This window comes from Helianthus annuus, chromosome 3, assembly GCF_002127325.2.
Source record: "Helianthus annuus cultivar XRQ/B chromosome 3, HanXRQr2.0-SUNRISE, whole genome shotgun sequence".
Classification (NCBI taxonomy): domain Eukaryota; kingdom Viridiplantae; phylum Streptophyta; class Magnoliopsida; order Asterales; family Asteraceae; genus Helianthus; species Helianthus annuus.
Window position 1 is genome coordinate 152,118,922 of NC_035435.2, and position 22,958 is coordinate 152,141,879.

At 32.6% G+C, this 22,958-nt stretch overlaps 1 protein-coding gene across 1 annotated transcript; it reads left to right on the plus strand.

Moving 5' to 3' along the window:
- Window positions 1–219: 219 nt before the first annotated feature.
- On the plus strand, window positions 220–7,786 carry LOC110930175. Its single transcript, XM_022173413.2, has 7 exons — window positions 220–432; window positions 4,244–5,329; window positions 5,939–6,054; window positions 6,159–6,486; window positions 6,618–6,812; window positions 6,946–7,046; window positions 7,131–7,786. The coding sequence occupies exons 2-7, from the start codon at window positions 4,289–4,291 to the stop codon at window positions 7,609–7,611; spliced, it is 2,262 nt and encodes a 753-aa protein (XP_022029105.1). The 5' UTR covers window positions 220–432; window positions 4,244–4,288; the 3' UTR covers window positions 7,612–7,786.
- Window positions 7,787–22,958: the final 15,172 nt, after the last annotated feature.

The window sequence follows — 22,958 nt, forward strand, 5'->3', positions numbered from 1 at the left end:
AAAAAAATCCGAAATCCAGAAAATTTTAAAGAATCGGTTTTGGATAATCCGATCCGGACCTGATAAAATTCGATGTGGATTTTTACAATCCGGTTTCAACGATTGAATAAAATCCAATCCAGTTAAAAAAATAAAAATCTGATTTGTGCACCTCTACGGCTCTACTTATGGTTAGAGGTGGATCCAGCCCACATCACCTATAAGCCCATGAAAAACCAATCTTTTGGAAGTTTAAGCCCCGATTCCAGATCTGTTGGACTTCTTTTTATTTCCCACCTATAACAGTACGTTGCTGGAGAGATCTGGATATAGATTTCTTCTTTGATGCCTTGGCTCTCTACCGTACAACAACCAGCCGTTGACCTTCCACTGCACCGCCACACGCCACACGCCGCCACGGCACCGCTGCTGTTCACTAGTCTTGTTTAATTTGTAAGTTTCTTTTGTTTGTTCTTTACTAAAAGTTTTGCAAGTTTTAGGGTTGTTAATGTTCATCTAAACCTACAAGAGAATTGATGGCCGATAGTAATGAATCAAATCAAACGGTATGCAAAATTGTTGGTTGATTCTTTTACAACTCCAAATTGGTAGCTTCTTATGCATCTGTGTTTGCTTGAATCGCTTTCTTTGATTTTTCTCATTGTTAGTTGACCAACAAATAATGGAGTCTTTTGTCAAGATGTTTAAACATCTTAAAATCTCACTTAAATGATAAAATCAGCCACCAACAACTTTGGTAATACCAAACTCATCGAGATAGTTGGTAAACGGGCAACAAGTGCCACCCCTTTTTTAATAGCAAAACTAAGCCTTTTAAAAACTACGTCCGTCCATAGATCTCGGGTCATAACATTACTATGCATGACCCTTTGAACTCGAACTCGACTAAGTAGGTCCACAACATCGGGTGCCAGAAAACAAAAGCAAATGGGATAAACACGTGCTAGTTGTCAAGGCACGCTTTCTCATGTTTGGTCACTTTACCCGAAGCAGCCTTTAAAACAACCTGACCCACCATGAAAGCATTACCCCTAAGACCATGGGGTATGGTGGGGCTTGGGTTGGGGCATTGGTTGACACGTGGAATGGGAGCCCCCCCCACCACTCAAACCCACGCCCATGGGGTATAGTGGGGCTTGGGTTGGGGGGCATGAGTTTGGTTTGGCCATTGAGAGCCTGCCATGTCACTTACTAGCCCGCCCCACGCCCGGCTTCAAACCCACGCCAATGGGGGCCACGCCCAAAACCCACGCCCAACCCAAGCCCCCGGGGTGGTGGCTTGGGCGTTTTCAACCAACCCACGCCCCAATCCAAGCCCCATACCCCATGGCCTAAGCCCATAAGCGGGAAAACCCAACCCCTGTATGAAGGAGAATTACTATCTCACTTTAAGGGGTGTAGCACGGTTGCTATTAAGCTTCTGGATCGTAAGTTTGGACAAGGGGACCCTACGTTCTGGAAGGTCATAGTGCTTTCCCTTTACACTATTTTTTAATACAATACTCTAATTTATAAATTATATTTCTTAACAACATATTTGATTTTATAATAAGTTGATTAAATTTTTTATTAATAATTTTATTTGGTATGAAAATTAATTTGATTATAAATTGTAAGTGTAAAAAATGATGAATTGGTGATGATATGAAATATAAGGATGTTTGTAGAGATGAAGAGAAAATGATTGTTTTTAAAAGATTGATCAGTAAAAATTTTAATATGATATTATCATAATGTGTTTGTATGTGTTTTTAGCCTCTAGGAGTAGGAAGGGGTAACTTTGTAGAATAGTAACCAAGTTTTAAAAGTGTTCCAATTAGGTCACTCAAGTTTCAAAGTGTTCCAATGAGGTCACTCAGCATTCATTTTTCATCCATTTTATAGGTAACCGTTGTCATGTGGATTTTTGTTTCTTTTTCCCCTTTTATTTGATGCTAACGTCGAGTGATGATGTGGATTTTAACTTGTTTTTTTAAATTTAATTAAAGTGTTTTTATTTTTGATAAGTATAAATTCATATATTAAAATAATCCGACCCCAACAGCTTATGCTCCATTTTTTTCTTGACACATGGAAAAAAGGACATGACTCGATTTGAATATTAAGTTATCAAATTAGCTATGCAGTTAATCTCGGCGATATATCGGTGCTATATCACCGATATATCGGTTATCGGCCCTACCCCAACATATCGGTGTGCCATATCGGTCTGTATCTCGGTGAGCGATATTATCGGCGATAAACATCGATATATCGCCGATATTTTGCATATGTCACATCGGTTGTCTCGCCGAGATTCTCGTTTTTATGTTTTTTTAATACAAAAACTGCATTTTGGGCCGTTTTTTTATGTCTCGCTGCTTAAAAAAACCTTAAATGGTGGGTGGTAGAGAATTCAATCGTGATAGAGAAGAAATGGTGGCTAATCGAAGTTGTTGAATCGAAGCTTACCTGCTGATCGAACCTTACCTTCCCTGCTGAATCGTAGAATGAAAGATCTGTCGCTTGTTGGGGAGATAGAGGACGGCTGCTTTAGTTGTTTAGGGTTTTTTTTTGTAGTTTAAAGGGGGTGACGGCTCATTAATAATAGTAGGGTTATAAAAATTAAATCATTCTTTTTCTTGTTTACCCCCCTTTTCTTTTAACTTGAATTACAATTTCATCCTCCAGTTATAGATTTATCAAAGTTAACCTTAGACTTTTACAAGTTAGTGCATAAAGATGTTGTATGCATACATATATATATCATCATCATCATCATACTCAGTAAATCCCACCAATAGCAAAGCTAAGGTAGGGTCTGAGGAGGGTAAGATGTAGACAGCCTTACCTCTACCCCGTAGGAATAGAGAGGCTGCTTCCAGTGAGACCCCCGGCTCGATAGTAGTTTTACATCAAGCCTTGGACATAAGGCACATAACACTCAGCAATTGAGACAACTGCCGATAAGTGCATGTACCCCCTTGTCTTTCGGCTATCAACGCCACCACATGATGCATGATATTATAAATTACCGATATCTGACCGCGATAAACGATATCTCAAATATCGGTCAACCGATATTTTTCCGCATTAACTGCTTAGCAAATTAGGACAAAAACAATACGAGCGACCTAAAAAAAACATGATTCGACAAGAACACTTTTGAAACTTGGTTACTATTCTGTGACATTTTCCCCCCTATACAGGAACTAGTGTTTAACCCCCGCGTTGCGGGCGCGGGGGTCGTAAAATTATATTGAGCAAACGACGACCAAAACTGAAAAACCGTAAAATAAAAACACGAATTTATACGATCATGTGACATAAAACGTAGGCAAAACGAACTCAACTTTATAGAGAAAAATAATTACCCAACTAAATACCTAAAGGAATAAAAATGTAAATTATACTATAAGAAAAAACAAAAGAAAAACCATCCAATACTCAGATCTGTTTGATGAAAAAAAAGTGATGATACTCAAATGGTACTTTGGTAAAGATCTTTACAATGAAGGTTTAATTGGCTACTGTAGCCAAAATGCTACCTAAATTGTTAAGGGAATCCAAAGTTATTCAACCCAATTATATGTGCAATATTTCTCGTTAATCTAAATCCTTAAATTAACCTTTTGACTAACACATTTTATGAAAATAACATTTGTCCATTTTTTAATAGTATTCATGAACTCAAAAATGTTGAAATCGACTTAACTTATTTTTAATTATTGATAACTTAAAATCATAAACTATTTTAATAGTTTTAAGTTTTTAAATATTTTTATATGGTATGTGAGGACAAAATCCTACCACGTCGAATAAGTCTGGAAGCTTTGAGTTTTGACCCATGTTGGCCAAGAAATTTGGGTCAATGGCTAAGTTGGTAAACAAAAATGTCAAGGGTTATTTTTGTAATAAATATGGTCAACAAATTCATTTTGATAATTTTCCTAATTTGATTTGTTTTCATTTTTTCTCAGTTTAAGACTTTAATCAAAACAATACTAGTGCATATGTACATTGTGGTAAAAGAAGATGTAGACTATATATCTAGCCCAAAATGTCCCATTTAACGCGTGTTATTGCACTTCGCATAGACTGTTTTCAAGCTCTTAACCCAAACTAAACTCAACATGTTCTAGAATCAGTTTCACAGATTCAACCTGTAATTATTTTACCCTTCACCAGTTCAACATGGTGATTTATGACTAGTTAAAGGTTTTTTGGAGTTTAATTTGATGTGCTTTTTTTCATTCTTGCGTAGGTACATTAGCATCTCTTTTTAACTTCTGTGCTTGATCAACAAATAATGGAGTCCTTTTTAAAGGAGTTTGAACATCTTAGAATCCCACTTGAAGAGATAAATTTAGCCACTTACAACTTTGATGAAACCAGAATCATAGGACATGGTGGTTTTGGGAAGGTGTATAAAGGAGAACTGTCTCATTTTAAGGGGAGAAGCATGGTTGCTTTCAAGCGTTTAGATAGTAGATTTGGGCAAGGGGTCCCTGAATTCTGGAAGGAGATCACGATTTTGTCTCGTTACACACATGGAAATCTAATCTCTCTATTGGGTTTTTGTGATGAGGATGGTGAGAAGATCCTTGTTTATGAGCACGCATCTAATGGAAGCCTTGATCGCCACTTAAGTTCTACGACTTTCACGTGGACTCAACGTATCAAGATATGCCTTGATGCTGCAAGAGGACTAAGCTACCTACATGATGACAAGGGAACCCAACAAAGAGTTCTCCACCGTGATATAAAGAGTGCCAGCATCCTACTCGATGCAAATTGGAACGCCAAAGTTTCTAGCATGGGGCTGTCAAAGATACCACCTATAAATCAGCAGCACACGGGTCTTTTCACCAATGTTGTTGGAACCATTGGGTATTGTGATCCAACGTATATTAAGACGAGCTTCCTAACGAAAGAGTCTGACGTGTACTCTTTTGGCGTGGTATTATTGGAAGTGTTATGTGGGAAATTATGCTTTGAAGATCGCAATGGTATTTTAGTGCCGTTGTGGAAAAAAAGCTACGAACAGAATAAACTACAAGAGATTATCTTTGATGCTCTAAAACAACAGATGGATCAAAATTCTTTGAAAACATATTCAGACATCGCATTTAAATGTCTGCATAGATCTTGTGAAAAACGGCCAACGATGCCACATGTTGTAGAAGAACTTGAGACTGCACTTGCATATCAGGAGCTTTATGAAAGAGCGAAGCTGCCAAAGGACTACAGAAATATGCTTTTGACTGCTGCAGTTCCACTGAACGATATATCTGAAAGCGGAATGAAGATGCTTCTCCTTACAGGGGTCCTCATTAACAGCGGCAAAACGGTAAAACCTGACACACTATCACTCTTATTCCTATTCCCAATTTTAATCCCTATCACAACCATAAACACTGAAATTGTGAAATCCATCCATAATAGACCACTATTTGAAAGAAAACACTACAGATACACATGCGAATTCTTTAACTTTTAAAATCTTGACATTTAGGTACACTATAACTTGAAAAACAAATAAAATCTCCACTTTTCATATTATGCATCCTTTATTGAATTCATTCTACGCCAGACAGTTAAACCTCGTATTCGTTATTGATTAGTAATTTTGATTACCATAGTTCATATAAATAGATATTCTAATTACAATTTAATACCCTCAATAACTATATAATTATATCTAACACGCTTAGTTCTAACATCCCCTCGCAAGTTGAGGGCGGGAACGACTTGCGGGAACTGTCGCAACTTATTTGCCATTATATAATATATTTTAATTTTTTTTATTCAAGTGCGCTTTTATTTTCTGAGGCCTACGCTTTTTTGCGCCTTTCGCCTAGGCCCTCTAAGCGGAGCCTAAGCGCCTTGAGTGTGCGCCTTTGATAACTATGCTTAGTTCTAACACAGCCAAACTAAGTGATACTTGTTTAATGGACAGTGGTTTTCGGTAAATACGGATGGAGAACATTGTGAAATGATATCTATAGCAGAATGTTTAACTTCAACTGCTAGTGAATCTCCACACTATATACACTCGTCTGAATATGTTTCAAGGTGATATTCCTCCTCCTACTCTCTTTTGTCCTTTGATTGTGATGCACTATTTAATAAGTGTACATAAAGCAAAGTGTATCATTCTTTGTTGCTTCTTCATGCAGATTTACAGTGGGCTGCTATGAACCATTTGGAGCAAAATTCAAAACACATGTGAGAACTCAATTCTTGTCACCAAGAATCACATACACTGTGAACCTTGTGTTCAAGAATAAGAGTAACAGCCCATATATACGCCTCAAATACAAATTAAAAGGGGAGCTAAGCGATTCTTATTCATATCTATCAGACGAGAGAGAAGATGGATGGTTGACAGCTGAATTGTATCAGTTTACTAGTGAACAGGAAACTGTTGATCTCGAAATTTGGTTTTACACGGAGTTCTGTCCAACTTTACTAATAGAAGGCATCGAGTTTCTACCCCTGAAGAAAGTAAGCTCATGCTCATCAACACCAATTTGTTTGTTTACATTAATTTTCTCTATGATGTTTCTAATACACCACATCCAGAGTATACAATATTTTTTTCCAATAGTTAAATATGATTTCGTTATGTTTTATAGGTAGAACATGAGGTGTTAACGGATGGTAAGGTTGACATGCAACCCATATCAGACGATGAGACATATTGGGAACAAAAGCTGCCAATTGATTATGAAGACATGATCAAGCGGTCAAAGGACTCTATGCAATGGAAAACCAAGGAGGAACTGTACTCTATTCTTTGCAAAGGGTTTCTAATCAGTTATGGTGAAGAGGTAAATTTGATCAAAATGATTCATCCTATCATATTTGAGATCAGCATTGTTAAAGATATATCACCCATTCACGTAAATCTCATACATACTTGTGGAGCCTATGAACAACACTTACATATTCATTGATTTACAGTGGTTTTATCTAGCTAACAATGGGAAGAAGTGTCTTTTGCTGCCAGCAAGAGCGACTTTAGAAGAAGATCGATGGGAATGGAAGCCTGAACCCGAAGCAAGGTTCTTTTCTTATATCCTAGCCTAGATGTTTTCTTGTATACATGGTTTCTAACATTTTATTACATGTAATATGTGTTTTCACAGATTTGAAGAGGTGGCTAATTGTATATTTGACACATTTGGTATTTTCTGCAAATTCAGCTCCAAACTGCTGTCACCTCAAACAACATATGCAGCTTTCCTTGTCTACAAATTACCGGATGACTACAAAAGTGTTGATCAGCCACCTCCTGTGCAAGTGGTCGATGAAGATTCCGATTCTGATTCGGATTCGGATTCGGATTCTGATTCTGATTCGAAAGAAGTTTACAATATATTTTTACGCACTCCTCAAACCCCAGTTATCAGCTGGAATGAAAAAGAAGAAAAAACCTACAAGCCATCGAGCAGACCAAATATAAAAGGCCTTCCAAAACAGAGGAGTGATGGCTGGATGGAAGTACAAGTACATGAATTTCAAACACGCGCCAACATCAAAATGATTTCCACGTGTCTTAATCTCTCTAGTAATGACATGTCGCTTAAAGGGGTTATTGTTCTGGGCGTTGAGTTTAGACCTGTATAGATTCTCTTCTTTATAACATATAGTTTGTAACTTTTCATTTTTCTACTTGTGATATACTAATTACAGAATAGTAGATGCAAAGTTGCAAACGAACAAGACTCAAAATAGCACGAGGCTTGGTGAAGAGCATGTTAAATATTAAATGTTTAAACAAAAATAAATTTATATCGTGGTATCTCTCGGCTTTATGTTGAGGTACGTTAACGTCGCCTTTCAAGTTGCACTTGTGATTGTTTTGAGCACTTGGTTTGCTTTTTTTTTTTTTTTTGTCATTTACTTTGATTAACAAGCAATGGTGGTTTTCAGGGTTTTGTCATATACCCCTTTTTGTTTGACCATACCGTCTCACTTGTAAGCACGCAAAGTCAAACAAAAACCATTTCGTTTGACCACTCACTAACTATTACATACTCAGCCTAACATGCAATCTAGTTTATTCGCACAACAACGGACACAAAACTACACTAACAGTTTCAGAAGTAGACGTTTATTGGATAAAGTAAAATAATATATTGTACTTTGAAATGGAATGAGTATAAGAAATAAAATCACTAGTGTTAAGTCATGCATCGCTTGTGTGGTGGGCTATTTTGAGTAAAATTCCAACTAAAAACGCCCTTAGTCATCGGGGGTTTTCATTGACAACAATATACGCTGAAGATGTGGCCTCGTGCACATCAGCGAAGATTATCTGGTGGAACATCATGGTGTGGATTAAACTTCTGGTCCCTAAGGTGTGGAAAAAGGTTATGGTCCACACCTGTTTGATGGATATGGAATACGGATAACTCTTTTCTTTGGGTTAAAAATAGGTCTCTGCTTCATATCATATATGTTAAATTGGAAAAAGGTGGTGCAATTTTAATATTTATGATGTACGCACTTTATGTAACTTTGTTTGTCTTTGTGGTTTCCTCCTTTTTTATATATTTATGTGCACTTAAAGAAAACTTCCTCTATCTTTTCATAGGTCAAAAGTCAAAAACATATGGTTTTACGTTGGCTCACTTTTCTAAAAAATAGTTGTAGCAACCGGCAAGTTGATTCAAACATGTGGTTCTTAAATGCTCGCAATTGGGACATGAGCACATGGCTACAGGCAACTTGCATGTTGTAATTTATCACATTAAATTATTATTTGGCTTAATGTTAATATTATTAGCTTGTTCCTTCGTTGTTGTTCTTTTTCTTAATTAGTAAACGCTTTTCGGCCGAATTCCTTTGAGAAGTATTAACAACAAAATGATTCAGTTTTGTTATGACACATTCTTGACTTACTATTCCTTAGTGTTAACTAACATTTGTTTTACTACTATTCTATCACTAATTATCCAACTTGGTACTGTCAGTTTCCACGAATGATTACTTGCGCCCCCCACAAAGGAGGCGATGCCCCTTTGGAACCCCTTGGTCATTACGGGGCTTCACTCCCTTAAACCAATGTGTTAGAATAAGCATGGTCTTGTACAAATATATACTCTACACATCCTAACTTGTTCAATGTTTATACTCATATCTCTTTGATCCTAAGTAAATCCAACTTGTCTAAAATAACCTTGACGACACAAAAATCACCAACATTCATTATGCTGGTGGGACAGTTCATATTTAGACTATTTTGGTTTTTTGTTCAATGTTTATACTCATATCTCTTTGATCCTAAGTAAATCCAATCTTAAATAACCTTGACGACACAAAAATCACCAACATTCATTATGCTGGTGGGACAGTTTTGGTTTTTAGATGAACCCACCCATGAGAAATTAATTTGACATATGAAAAGCCTAAAAACAAAAGAAAACATGTGGGTTCTTAGATAAATAAAATAATCTGTATTTTAATTTAAATACACTAAAAATAGAAATATGACTTTTAAAATTTATGCTGTCAAGATTACTTCCTCTTTCTTTTCAAAGGTCAACACACGGTTTTACATTGTACGTACCACTTGATCCAAACATGTGATTCTTGATTGCTTGCGTTTGGGACTTGGCTTCAAGCAACTTGTGTCTTTTCATTTCATCGAAGACTTTTTCAGCTTAAAGTTATTAACAATCCCACCAGATTTTATTATATATATCTCGAACCAAGGCGATGGACAGTAAGTTGATATATGTAGGATATGGTCACAATTATAATAAAAAATTATATAAATAAATATAAAATTGTAAAGATACTCTCTTTACATAATTTTTGGGAAATTGTAGTACCCGTACCGTGTACAAATCCATACAAAATTAAATATGAAATACAACATATTTAAATAAATCGATTCAAATCGTTGTCTTTGACAAGAGCTTGAGAAGCGTCTTCTTGTACAATTTTTGCTACGAGAACTTGAACCGCGTCTCCTTGTGCGATCCTTCTTTGCTGCAAGAGTGAACAAACTGATGTTGACGGTTGTGGCTGAGGCACGTGTTCAACACGCTTCCCTTAAAACAGATTTCGCGCCTCTACTAAAGATGACGCGTCAGTTTCCCAGGGTACAACAGCCGAAGCAGTATGTACTGCCGGAAATGGCCACGCGCCCGAGGTTACACCGGATAAAATTATAGTGTTAGAATTTGTGGAAAATAATGATATCAAGGTGATGAAATTGAATAGAGAAAACATATCTCTCTAAGTATTCTTCATGCATATTTTTTTTCTTGTAGTTGTCTCATCCTACCAATGAGGCACATAGCCTACCATTTTACAAGAGATATGGGTAGTGAAGAGTTACACTCTTAATTGGTAATTTATTAGAGACATAAAACTCTAATAAAGTTTCACTTAATTAGTGATTTAATTAGAGACATAAAAACTCTAATAAAAGCTAATCAAGTGACATAAGAACTCTACTCAAGAGTTAGTCACCATGAAGAGTCCATTATTTATCACTAAATTAATTTCCATTCACATTATTATAATTTTCCAACAATCCCCCACATGAATGGAGATTGATCAAAACACACAAAAAATCTGAATGCAACATCGACAGTTGAGTATTGCAAGATAGGTAGGTATTAGCTTTGAACCTTCCTTTGTGAAGTATACTTAGTCTCCTAGCGGAGTGTAGACGCAATGTCCTTGAACAAACCCTCATTTGTGTAGACGACAATACACTTCACACAATACTCTCCTTAGCCGGGTCATCCCCTCATAGTCGTGTCCAATTATGGTCGTGGAACACTTTCCTGGTTCTGCGAGAGCTCTAGGAATTGTGCCCCCAATTCCATTCGAAGCGACCACACTTCTCTCTAACATAGGTGATTCTGTTAAATCATTAAAAGCATCATGGTTACTATGATTACGCAAAATCATTTACCGCATAATATGCTTAGCCTCACAAATTGTCACTGAATTTCATAGGAATGAACTAGGACGTATTTAAACACCCTTTTATCATTTAGGGAGTATATATAACCATATATACTAGCTTATGCATATCGCTATGCCCCCACAGTGACCACCCTTAGGCATATGAATTCGTTGTCCTATTGAACTTAGATCTTGGGATCTCCAGTCAACTAAGGTAGGTTTCCTTCACACACCCTTTTTCATGGGCTTTAGTCTCATTCCACAACTTGATCTCTAATAAACCCTCAGGTTGTTGGATCCATAACATTATCTTAGTCTTTGACAAGTCACTAGAGATAACTTTGCAATTGAGATCAATTGTCACGACGTGTTCGTAACTCGAAAGTTAACATTGCCTATTGCCAACTTCTAAGATTATAACCTCAGTGACCACCTGAATCTGGTTATAATATTTATCTTAGAATGATATATTTATCATTTAATGCAAACACATCTCCATTATGCACTACGACATTTGTGTCCTCCAGTTAGTCGTTTATTTGCAATGTTAGATTGGATTATAAAATCCTTATTGCCAAAAACAAATGCAAGACACCCCCACATTTAAGTGTTATTGGATAACATCTAGATGGGTTAATGAGAACCATTGTTTCTTAAATGGATCCTCCCCACATTTCATGCCATTTGTTCAACATTTTCGTAACACCACTTATGGCGACATTTATACACATATGATTGAACAAGATCAACCTCATTGTATAAGTGAATTCAACTCATATTGCATTAGCTTACATAAGCTTCTGAGCTGACCAAAGCAACACATGCCATTGTCATAAGTTTATCACCAACTTAGAATAATTCTAATTTAACATCTAGAATAAGCTTAGACAATGAGTTCTCCTCATTAGCTTTTCGAATAGACTCTTAAAAAGTTACATGTCTTTTCCTTATAATGAATGAAAATTCTCCCTCAACTTTGTCTATACACAAATTCTTTTTGTGTTCATACACATTTGAATGTTTAGAGCTAATTAGTCTTCGTGAAGACCCATAATTAACCAAGTACTAGTCTAGCATGCTTTAGACTACAATACTTTAGCATGTGAACAGAAGATGCATCATTCTGATTCTTCACAACCCTAAGGATATCATAATATCACTTTGTAACATTCATCCCTTGTTAAGACAAAATAATGAGACTTATTCATAATCCTAAAACATCAATATTTAGGAAGGTCTCACAAATTATTGTATATAGCACATAGCTAAATTTTATCATTCATTTAAGGAACATAACTTATTTACCTTTGATATCCAACACTTTACCATTGACTCATAAAGACTTAAACATAAGTCTTAATCCAAATCACTTGATGAATACATTCATCACCAACAAGATAAATGTTCCTCGTCTACAATCATTATTATGTGTGACATGGAGTCAATTAGATTGACACTCAACAACATGGCATTCATATTTTTGCCATAAGTGATTTGCACACAATTATTGTTATTCATTAGAAGATATATATATATTTAGGATGCTCTCCCAAATAAAGGTAAAATCTCCATATAGTTCTAACAATAACCAAGTGGTAGACGCATCTACATGTAGATCACTTGGAACAAATCTCGCAAAATTTATTATTCACACTTATGAATTTTCTAATAACTTCTAACGAAGTATGTCGACATGGATCTCGTTTGTGTATTTCATCTCAATACACTTGGTACGTTCTTTCATTATTCTCTCTTGATGTGGTTACACATTTGATGTCTCGTCTTTGACATTTAGTCAATGCAACAGCACTTAAGTTGTTATGTCCAAGAATTTTCATGTACTATCCGTTTAAAACCATATTCTGTTAAACAATATATAATTGGCGTTATAATTATTTTCACAAAAATAATTTATACGTCACAAACATTAGTGATTTATTTCTTTGTAAAAAATTGCATGTGTTATCCGAAGATATTGAACACAAAACAATAAAATACATTGGAAACTAAATCATAAGTGTCAATCACTTTTGAAATTTAAACGGAAGCATAGACAATATGTAGACATCAAATAGCAAAGTGTTTTTATCTTCAACACTTTAAAATCTTCTCAACAATATCGTACCATGGTATGTCTTGAGGTACTCCCTCAATAAGACTCCATGTACTTGTAAGTACAAGTTCCCCATTTTATCTTGAAATTTTAAACTTGGAAAATTATGCTTAAAACAACACCAAGTTGTTACAAATACTACATCTAAGTAGTAAACTTGAACAATTAAATTTGTTCACAACAACATCAAGTTGTTTTTCACCAAATAACATTTTCTAACAAGCATGTTAGACAAAAAAAAAATGTTATAACAAGCACATTATAGAATCGAACGTTTACATAAAATGTTTTCCAAAGATATAGTTTATAAAATAAACAATTTCTCATTATTTTTATGCACATATAGGCAATTAAATGTTTACATAAAACATTTCTATTCATTATGAACAATCTCTAACCTTGTATTCGTGATACACATTTTTTAACACATGTGTTAGAAAATTTAAGTCATTTTATATATACAAAACATGACCAAATTAAGACATTACATGTCATCATTAAAACTCATCAAATGTCATCAATAAAACTCTACTCAAGAGTTTCACATATGAAGAGTTAAGAGTCTTAATAATTATAGATTTAAACTCTAATAAAACTCATCAAATGTCATCAATAAAACTCTACTCAAGAGTTTCAACATATAAAGAGTTAAGAGTCTCAATAATTATAGACTTAAACTCTAATAAAACTCATCAAATGTCATCATTAAAACTCTAATCAAGAGTTTCACCATTTGAAGAGTTTAATTAGTAATTAAAATTTCATTCAAATGAATTTGAAAATCACAAATTAAGGTTACACCATCACTTTATGGTGATTTGAATCTTGAAGCCAATCAAACATCAACTTCAATATATGACCTTTTGTTTCTAAACCATACAAAGAATAATATAAGTGTTTATATTCATTAAAATCAATGCTACAACAAATTACTTATATAAAATGATTACATAAAACATTTCAAAGCATTTGTATTTAACTATTTTTAACAATCATGTTAAAATGAAAGAAATTCTAACGCGCACGTTAGAAATACTAACATTTCCACAAAATGTTAATTCGACTTGCTATAAACACAATTATGGTTCAAATAAATAAGTCATTTCCAATACACACGTTAGAAAATAAACAATTAAAAAATTGCTTCCAAACTAACACTTTCCATGAATGTTTCTAACACACATGTTAGAATACAAATGATTACAAAAATCATTTTCAAATTTAACAGTTTTATAAACCGTTTCTAACACTTTTGTTAGAAGTAAACAATTACAAAAATTGTTATAAATCTTATCGATAAATAAGTTATAAGATGCTCGTTAGAAATAAACGATTACAAAAACCGTCATAAAACTTATTAGTTTGTATAAATAACCCAATTCTAACACGCTCGCAGGGGCGGACCCAAGGTCAGCCCAGGGTGGGCGGGCGCACCCCCGAGGAAAAAAATATTTAGTGCTAAGTTCCGTCGAAAATCCCGTCCGCACCCCTTGGAATTTTTCGTCCGCACCCCTTGAATTTTTCGACCGCACCCCTTGGAATTTTTCGACCGCACCCCTTGAAATTTTTCGTCCGCACCCCTTAGGTAAAAAGTGTTATCAATTTATATTTTAATTTTTTTAGTAAACTCTTATTTAAAAAAATACTACCTAAATTATATAACTTTTAATACCTAACTAACTAAACCCAAATACTCATACCATTACCAACTTATAATTCATAACTAGCTAGCCCACTAAGTCTTAGCCCATTAACCAAACCTAACAATATTTCAAACTATAATAAAATAATTAAAGCCCAAAAGCTTTAGAAATTCTCTCCCGCTCTGTCTCTCTCTCTCTCTCTCTCTTTCGTCCCTGCACTGCCAAGGAATAACATCACCCAGCGACAACAGTCCAGCAGCCGGCGACCACCGTAATCAGCCACCATACCACCGTCGTTCGACACCAAATCTAACCAGAATCCGAACACGGGTAAGTTTCGTTGTTATTTTGATGATTTTGGTTGATATTATAGGAGAAAAAAGGGTAATAAAGTTGTTAAATAGGTTTGAAATTTTGTGTGTTTTGACGTTGTTTATGGTTGTTTATATGATTTTTAGGGTGATTATGTTGCTTATATATTTTTAGGGTGATTACAACTTACGTTATGATTTCTAGGGCTTCAATAGTTGAAAATTAAATAGAGAACAAATTGCTTAAGAAATTAGCTTTAGATGATGTTTTGAATAGATTTCAAAAAATGAAAACCCGCAGGGCGTCGACGTTTTTTATTATTATATAAATTTAGTTTGATGTTCGTTTGTTTTATATGACCTGACCCGACCCGACCCGATACGAACCGATTTTTTTACTTATATCCCTAGGGGCCTAAAATTTTTAAAAATGTTCCGCACCCCTATAGAAAAATTCCTGGGTCCGCCACTACACGCTCGTGTAGAAATAAATGATTACAAAAATCATTATAAGGCTTATTAGTTTATATAAAATAAACTTATTTTTAACACTCATTTTTTAAACCATATTATATAAATAATATTATCATTTCTAACAATCATGTTAGAACATGAAACGTTTACAAAAAACGTATTGCTTATAAAAATAAAGTCGGTCTAACGCACACGTTAGAGAAATTAACGTTTACAAAAAACGTATGGTTTACACTATTAAACCCCATCTAACACAAAGTTAGAAAAATTAACGATTTCCAAAATCGTTTCAAAACCAACGTTTGAAGCAAAACTATTCGTTTTGTACCACGGTATAGGATTTAAGATTGTATCTCAATCTCAATAAATCCAAACACAACAAATTGTACTACTAACATATTTCCCAAAAAAAAATTATAAGATCATAATCTCTAAAAAATATTTTTTTATTATTATAAATCTTTTCGTGAACCCAAAATCCTTGTAAATAAGGTTTTAAGATTGTAGCCACAATCTCATGAAATCTGTTTTAAGTTTGTAGAATATGGGTCACAATTATAATAAAAAATTATATAAATAAATATAAAATTGTAAAGATACTCTCTTTACATAATTTTTGGGAAATTGTAGTACCCGTACCATGTACAAATCCATACAAAATTAAATATGAAATACAACATATTTAAATAAATCGATTCAAATCGTTGTCTTTGACAAGAGCTTGAGAAGCGTCTTCTTGTACAATTTTTGCTACGAGAACTTGAACCGCGTCTCCTTGTGCGACCCTTCTTTGCTGCAAGAGTGAACAAACTGATGTTGACGGTTGTGGCTGAGGCACGTGTTCAGCACGCTTCCCTTAAAACAGATTTCGCGCCTCTACTAAAGATGACGCGTCAGTTTCCCAGGGTACAACAGCCGAAGCAGTATGTACTGCCGGAAATGGCCACGCGTCCGAGGTTACACCGGATAAAATTATAGTGTTAGAACTTGTGGAAAATAATGATATGAAGGTGATGAAATTGAATAGAGAAAACATATCTCTCTAAGTACCCAATACATGGGTCTTCAAGTCTTCACCACTTCTCCAAGAATTCTTCATGCATATTTTTTTTCTTGTAGTTGTCTCATCCTACCAATAAGGCACATAGCCTACCATTTTTACAAGAGATGTGGGTAGTGAAGAGTTACACTCTTAATTGGTGATTTATTAGAGACATAAAACTCTAATAAAGTTTCACTTAATTAGTGATTTAATTAGAGACATAAAAACTCTAATAAAAGCTAATCAAGTGACATAAAAACTCTACTCAAGAGTTAGTCACCATGAAGAGTCCATTATTTATCACTAAATTAAATTTCATTCACATTATTATAATTTTCCAACAATATATCCAGCTCCTTATTAACCTCGGCGTACTCGCTCTGAATCATCTTCTTTTCACAAACACATCAAGTGAGTTCTCTCTTTCTTAACCTCTAATTTAATATGTTGATTTAAGATTCTAGAATAATGCCTAGAAACATCTATATATATTCTAAAGTTTAGTTATATGTTCTATTTTAAAACCAAAATTTATGGTTGTTTTAAATGCATCATCCTATAAAAATCCTATTAATTGTATTTAATTTATATTAAATAAATAAGAGATAAAATAAAAAATAAAATAAAATAATTATATATCAATAATCATTAAAATTAATATCATCAATAACACATTATACTAAATAATATATTATAGATAAAGGTAGATTAGTTTAAAGTTAACTTTGATCTTAATTTGTTTTAATAATTGGTTTAAAGATAATTATTCCAAACTTATGATTATTCTATAAAATGATCTTTGACAAGGTAACCATAAATTTAAATTTCGAAGTAACTAATATATTAAAAGTAGCTCAAATATAATTCGTAATAAAAACACAACAATATATTTTCAAAGAAAACATATAATAAAAAAATAGGTAAAGGGATCCAAATGATATCAAATATTAAGAACTTATCCATGATATTAGTATCAGAATTTAATAGATTAAGATAAAATTTAAACCGAAAGATCATAAGTATCATAAAAATATCATTAAATTAAAGTTAAAAAGTAAAGAAAAGAATTATTATTATAATATTAAAATAATAAAAATATATAAAAAGCTATATATATTATTAAAATATTAAAATTACTATTTGTACCGATACCAAACAAGACCGTACCGGTATTTTCGATACCAGTACCGGTTGACACCAAGCTTATCCCACCCCGTGATACTAAAAAATCATTAAATTAAAGTTAAACAGTAAAAAAAGGAATTATTATTATAATATTAAAATAATAAAAGTATTAAAATAACTATATATATATATATATATATATTCTAATGTATTATTAACAAGATTTTGGCTAAATTAATTAGATTATTATAAATAATAATAATAATTTACAAATAAAACAACACAATTTGCAACAAAGCAATGCATGAAACACCATATTAATATATAGTACAGTACATTAATGCTAGAACCTAATCTATACTATATTATAAAGCATTTCATAAGGATACCAACCAAATTTAAGTAATTACAATCTTTTATACTTATGGTACATCAACTTAATGATGTTATTCTAAAGTTTAGTTATATGTTCTATTTTAAAACCAAAATTTATTGTTGTTTTAAATGCATCATCCTATAAAAATCCTATTAATTGCATTTAATTTATATTAAATAAATAAGAGATAAGATAAAAAATAAATTAAAATAATTATATATCAATAATCATTAAAATTAATATCATCAATAACACATTATACTAAATAATATATTATAGATAAAGGTAGATTAGTTTAAAGATAACTTTGATCTTAATTTGTTTTAATAATTGGTTTAAAGATAATTATTCCAAACTTATGATTATTCTATAAAATGATCTTTGACAAGGTAACCATAAATTTAAATTTCGAAGTAACTAATATATTAAAAGTAGCTCAAATATAATTCGTAATAAAAACACAACAATATATTTTCAAAGAAAACATATAATAAAAAAATAGGTAAAGGGATCCAAATGATATCAAATATTAAGAACTTATCCATGATATTAGTATCAGAATTTAATAGATTAAGATAAAATTTAAACCGAAAGATCATAAGTATCATAAAAATATCATTAAATTAAAGTTAAAAAGTAAAGAAAAGAATTATTATTATAATATTAAAATAATAAAAATATATCAAAAACTATATATATTATTAAAATATTAAAATTACTATTTGTACCGATACCAAACAAGACCGTACCGGTATTTTCGATACCAGTACCGGTTGACACCAAGCTTATCCCACCCCGTGATACTAAAAAATCATTAAATTAAAGTTAAACAGTAAAAAAAAAGGAATTATTATAATATTAAAATAATAAAAGTATTAAAATAACTATATATATATATATATATATATATTCTAATATATTATTAACAAGATTTTGGCTAAATTAATTAGATTATTATAAATAATAATAATAATTTACAAATAAAACAACACAATTTGCAACAAAGCAATGCATGAAACACCATATTAACATATAGTACAGTACATTAATGCTAGAACCTAATCTATACTATATTATAAAGCATTTCATAAGGATACCAACCAAATTTAAGTAATTACAATCTTTTATACTTATGGTACAACAACTTAATGATGTTAGTAAGGGGTGAAATGGTCTTTCTACATTAATATTAAAAATAAAAAAATAATTATCTATATCTATATCTATCTATCTATCTATCTATCTATCTCTATACTATATTATAAAGTAGTTCATAAGGATACCAACCAAATTTAAGTAATTACAATCTTTTATACTTATGGTACAACAACTTAATGATGTTAGTAAGGGGTGAAATGGTCTTTCTACATTAATATTGAAAAATAAAAAAATAATTAAATGAGAATATAATCACAATTAATTATAATAATACAATAATAAGTTCGGTTCTTAAATGCAATTAATAAACGAAACCTATTGGGATAAACCGCAAAAGCACTCCAAAGGTCCAATTTCAATCAATATGTAATAAATTTGACCGATTAAGGAATCTCCTATCATTGCTATAAATTCACCATTTCACTCAACATCAACTCCTTTGTCTACTATTATGCGAGTTAGAGTCGAAAAGAAAGAGATAAGAAAGAGATAAGTTGATATGAAATTTATTTATCTTGGTGGAAAGGTGTGTTCTTTTATACCCATTTCAACATTTATTCGAAAAACCTTTGGTTTGTTTCTTAAAATATTCAAATGGGATAACAGTTTTCTTTTACATAATCTATGAGTTTATATTGATGTTTTATTATGTTTTTGGTGATTTAGTGGTTTTTTTTTTCAAATTATGATTTTATATTACATATAAAGTATACACACAGGTTATTGGATACAAAAAGACAGACACTTCATACTTCATCAAGGTACCCTTGCATGACTATAGTATCTGGAACCATTTACCAATGTATTGTTTAATTGTTCATAAATTTATAGTCTTTTTCCTTTTTGCAGTTTCATGTATATGGAGGTGTAAAAGGGTGGGTACGAGAAAAGTTATTCATTTGGAGATAGACATTTATTTGGCCTATTGGTATTTCCTTTTTTAATTTCTACTTTACTATTTTTTTAAACATATGATGCTTTTGTGTGATTTAATTGATACTATATATAGGCAATATAGATGCAGAGAAAATATTTGAGGAGGTATTGTTTGACAGGATTGGGCAGCAAACTTTAAGGGCTCGGATGTTTTCAACCCGCGCAAAAGATTTAAATTGATTGCGTTTATCTATACTATCGTATAAAGCATTTCACAAGGGTTCCAACCAAATTTAAATAATTGCAACATATTATGCTTATAGTACAACAACTCAATGAAGTTAGTAAAGGGAATTAGTCTTTCTACATGAGTATAAATTGATAAATACAATTAAATTGATAACTTTATAAATTAAGTATTGTTAAATACTTGATAAAGAATTAAATCATTTGACTTAGTTGAACATCATCACCTTCCTCATATTTACATTGCTTTTCCATTTCAAGTTCTCCGTAACCGATTACTTGATTGAATTTTATAATTAAGTCCTTATTATTTGGTTTAGTAATTGCTAAACATCATACAAATAAGGTTACAACCTTTTTTGCAATTTTATCAGATAGTTGATGAACATCATATGAAATAAAAATAATAATAATAATAATAATAATAATAATAATAATAATAATAATAATTAAATATAAAAAAACTTAATCAACGTTATTATGAATTTAATTATAACTATAAATGGTTTTAAAACTTAAAAGATGCTAACCAATTAGAAACGAAAATTACTAAAAGGTAATTTCATGGGATATTATTATCTATAATACCTAATAATTGCAACAATAATGATTAAATAATGAACTTAATTACAGATGGTTTAAAACTCAAAAGAATGCTCTTTGCATCTTACCTCAAGTCTCATGGAATAAGGTTCAAATGATAACCATTGCATAATTAGGAACCACTTTTTAGCCCTTGGATCGTATTATGATGGTTAGGACCTTTAAGTGCAATATCTATATCTCTAAGATGAAGATAATGTATGGTAATGAAGATTTGGAGCAGCAAGAGGTAAAAACAGCCCGAATTTTTCCTTTTATAAATTCGATTCGATTCGTGAGTGTTAGTGTGTGTGTTTATATTGATTAGGGTTTCATCAAATGCAATGTGAGGGTTTCCAATCGGTGTTTATACAAATAATATAGAACCCAATTTTTATGTATGTATATGTAGTGTGTAGTATGGGGTCTTGCTTACCTCATTCAAGGAATAACAATGAAAGACAGGGGTCATTGATTTCGAAAAACTCCGCCCCTTTGTTCGCCTTCTTCCTGATTTTAAGTTACGGTGAGTCAATTTCCTTTTTTCTGATTCTAATCGATTAAGAACTATACGTGATTAACCAACGAATTGTGGTAGATTTTATGTTTCTATTGCAGTATTTGGATTGAATTGACTGTTGCAATTTAATAATCGTCAATTATAGTTCGTTTTTTGAATATAGAGAAACACTGACTTATTTAAGGTGCTTGATTTGGGTGAATAGTAGCAATATAAACTGCTATTGTAATTTGGTGTGATATTCAATTCAATATCAGCAACCTAATCAAATTGTTCCCTAAAAATAGAGTAAATGTGTTCACCAGCAAGGTAATATGTACTAATTTTCAATTATAAGAGACTTCTAATAAGGAAATATAGCTATTAGGTTATGTAAAGGTAAGCATAGTTTATAAAGAATATGTTGCAGAATAAAGTTAATACAACATTTTAGCAATAAATAATAAACTGCTTTCTTATCTATAAAAGGGAACAAAACCTGCAATTTGACTTTTAGATGTCAAAACTGAATTTATATGTATATGTGTATGTAGTATAATATATATATTTAACATCTATTTTATACCATCTAAAACAATGAAAAAGAAAAAATAAAAATAAAAAAATTTGAAAACTGTGACGTCTTTTGAAGAGGGTTGAGAAACCACACGTCCATAGAATTGAAGTTTTGTGAGACCACATGTGGTGGGGCGCAAACCTCTCTCAAAGCGTCTTAAAAACGCGGGGGAACACTGTACCCTCGGGCGTTTTGGGCCTTTTTTTGACTGGTAGTGCTACCACAAAGCGCCGAACGAGGAGTGGACTTTGGTCAAAATAACCATGGTCAAACGGCTAACTTTAAAAAAAACCGGGTTTTGTTTTAAAAATCTATACTATATTCGCACTTTCGTACCGTGTCACGCACTATCTATATCAGTCGTCGTTCCAGGAAAAAACAATAACTATTATGCATGTCGTGCATCGCACGGGTATTCCCCCTAGTATATCTAAAACAATAGTTAAAGTGTGCTATCCGTTCACTAATTGCTGCATTAGATTTTGAAGTACACTCGCACAGAACAAAAGAATGCAGAAAATGGATTGTTATTGTACTGATTTTAAAAGCATTTATGTTTTTTCTGCATTACATACAATTATACATACACACCACATAGCCAGTGCCCAATGGGATGAGGTGTGGCTCAATTAAAAAAGAAAAGACTTCAATTTCTTTAAACCCACTTTAATACATGAATGCTTATACATCACATTTATTTTTTAATTAAAAATCATTTGAATATTAGTAATTTGGTAAGATAACAAAAAAATGTACAATTCATATATGATAAAAAACAAACCAAATGAACAGTGAATTTAGTGTAAAAAACAAACCAAATGAACAGTGAATTTAGTTTGTTTTTTATCATATGAGGTATGGGGCGGGGTTGTGTCGTGGGTTGGGTACAAACGCCATCATCTCGGGTGGGTTTGGGTTTCGGCGTGGCCCCTTGGGCGGAGGTTTCAGTCCGGGGACGGGGTTATGACGTGGGTTAGGTACAAACGCCCAAGTCACCATCCTGGGTGGGCTTGGGTTTCGGCGTG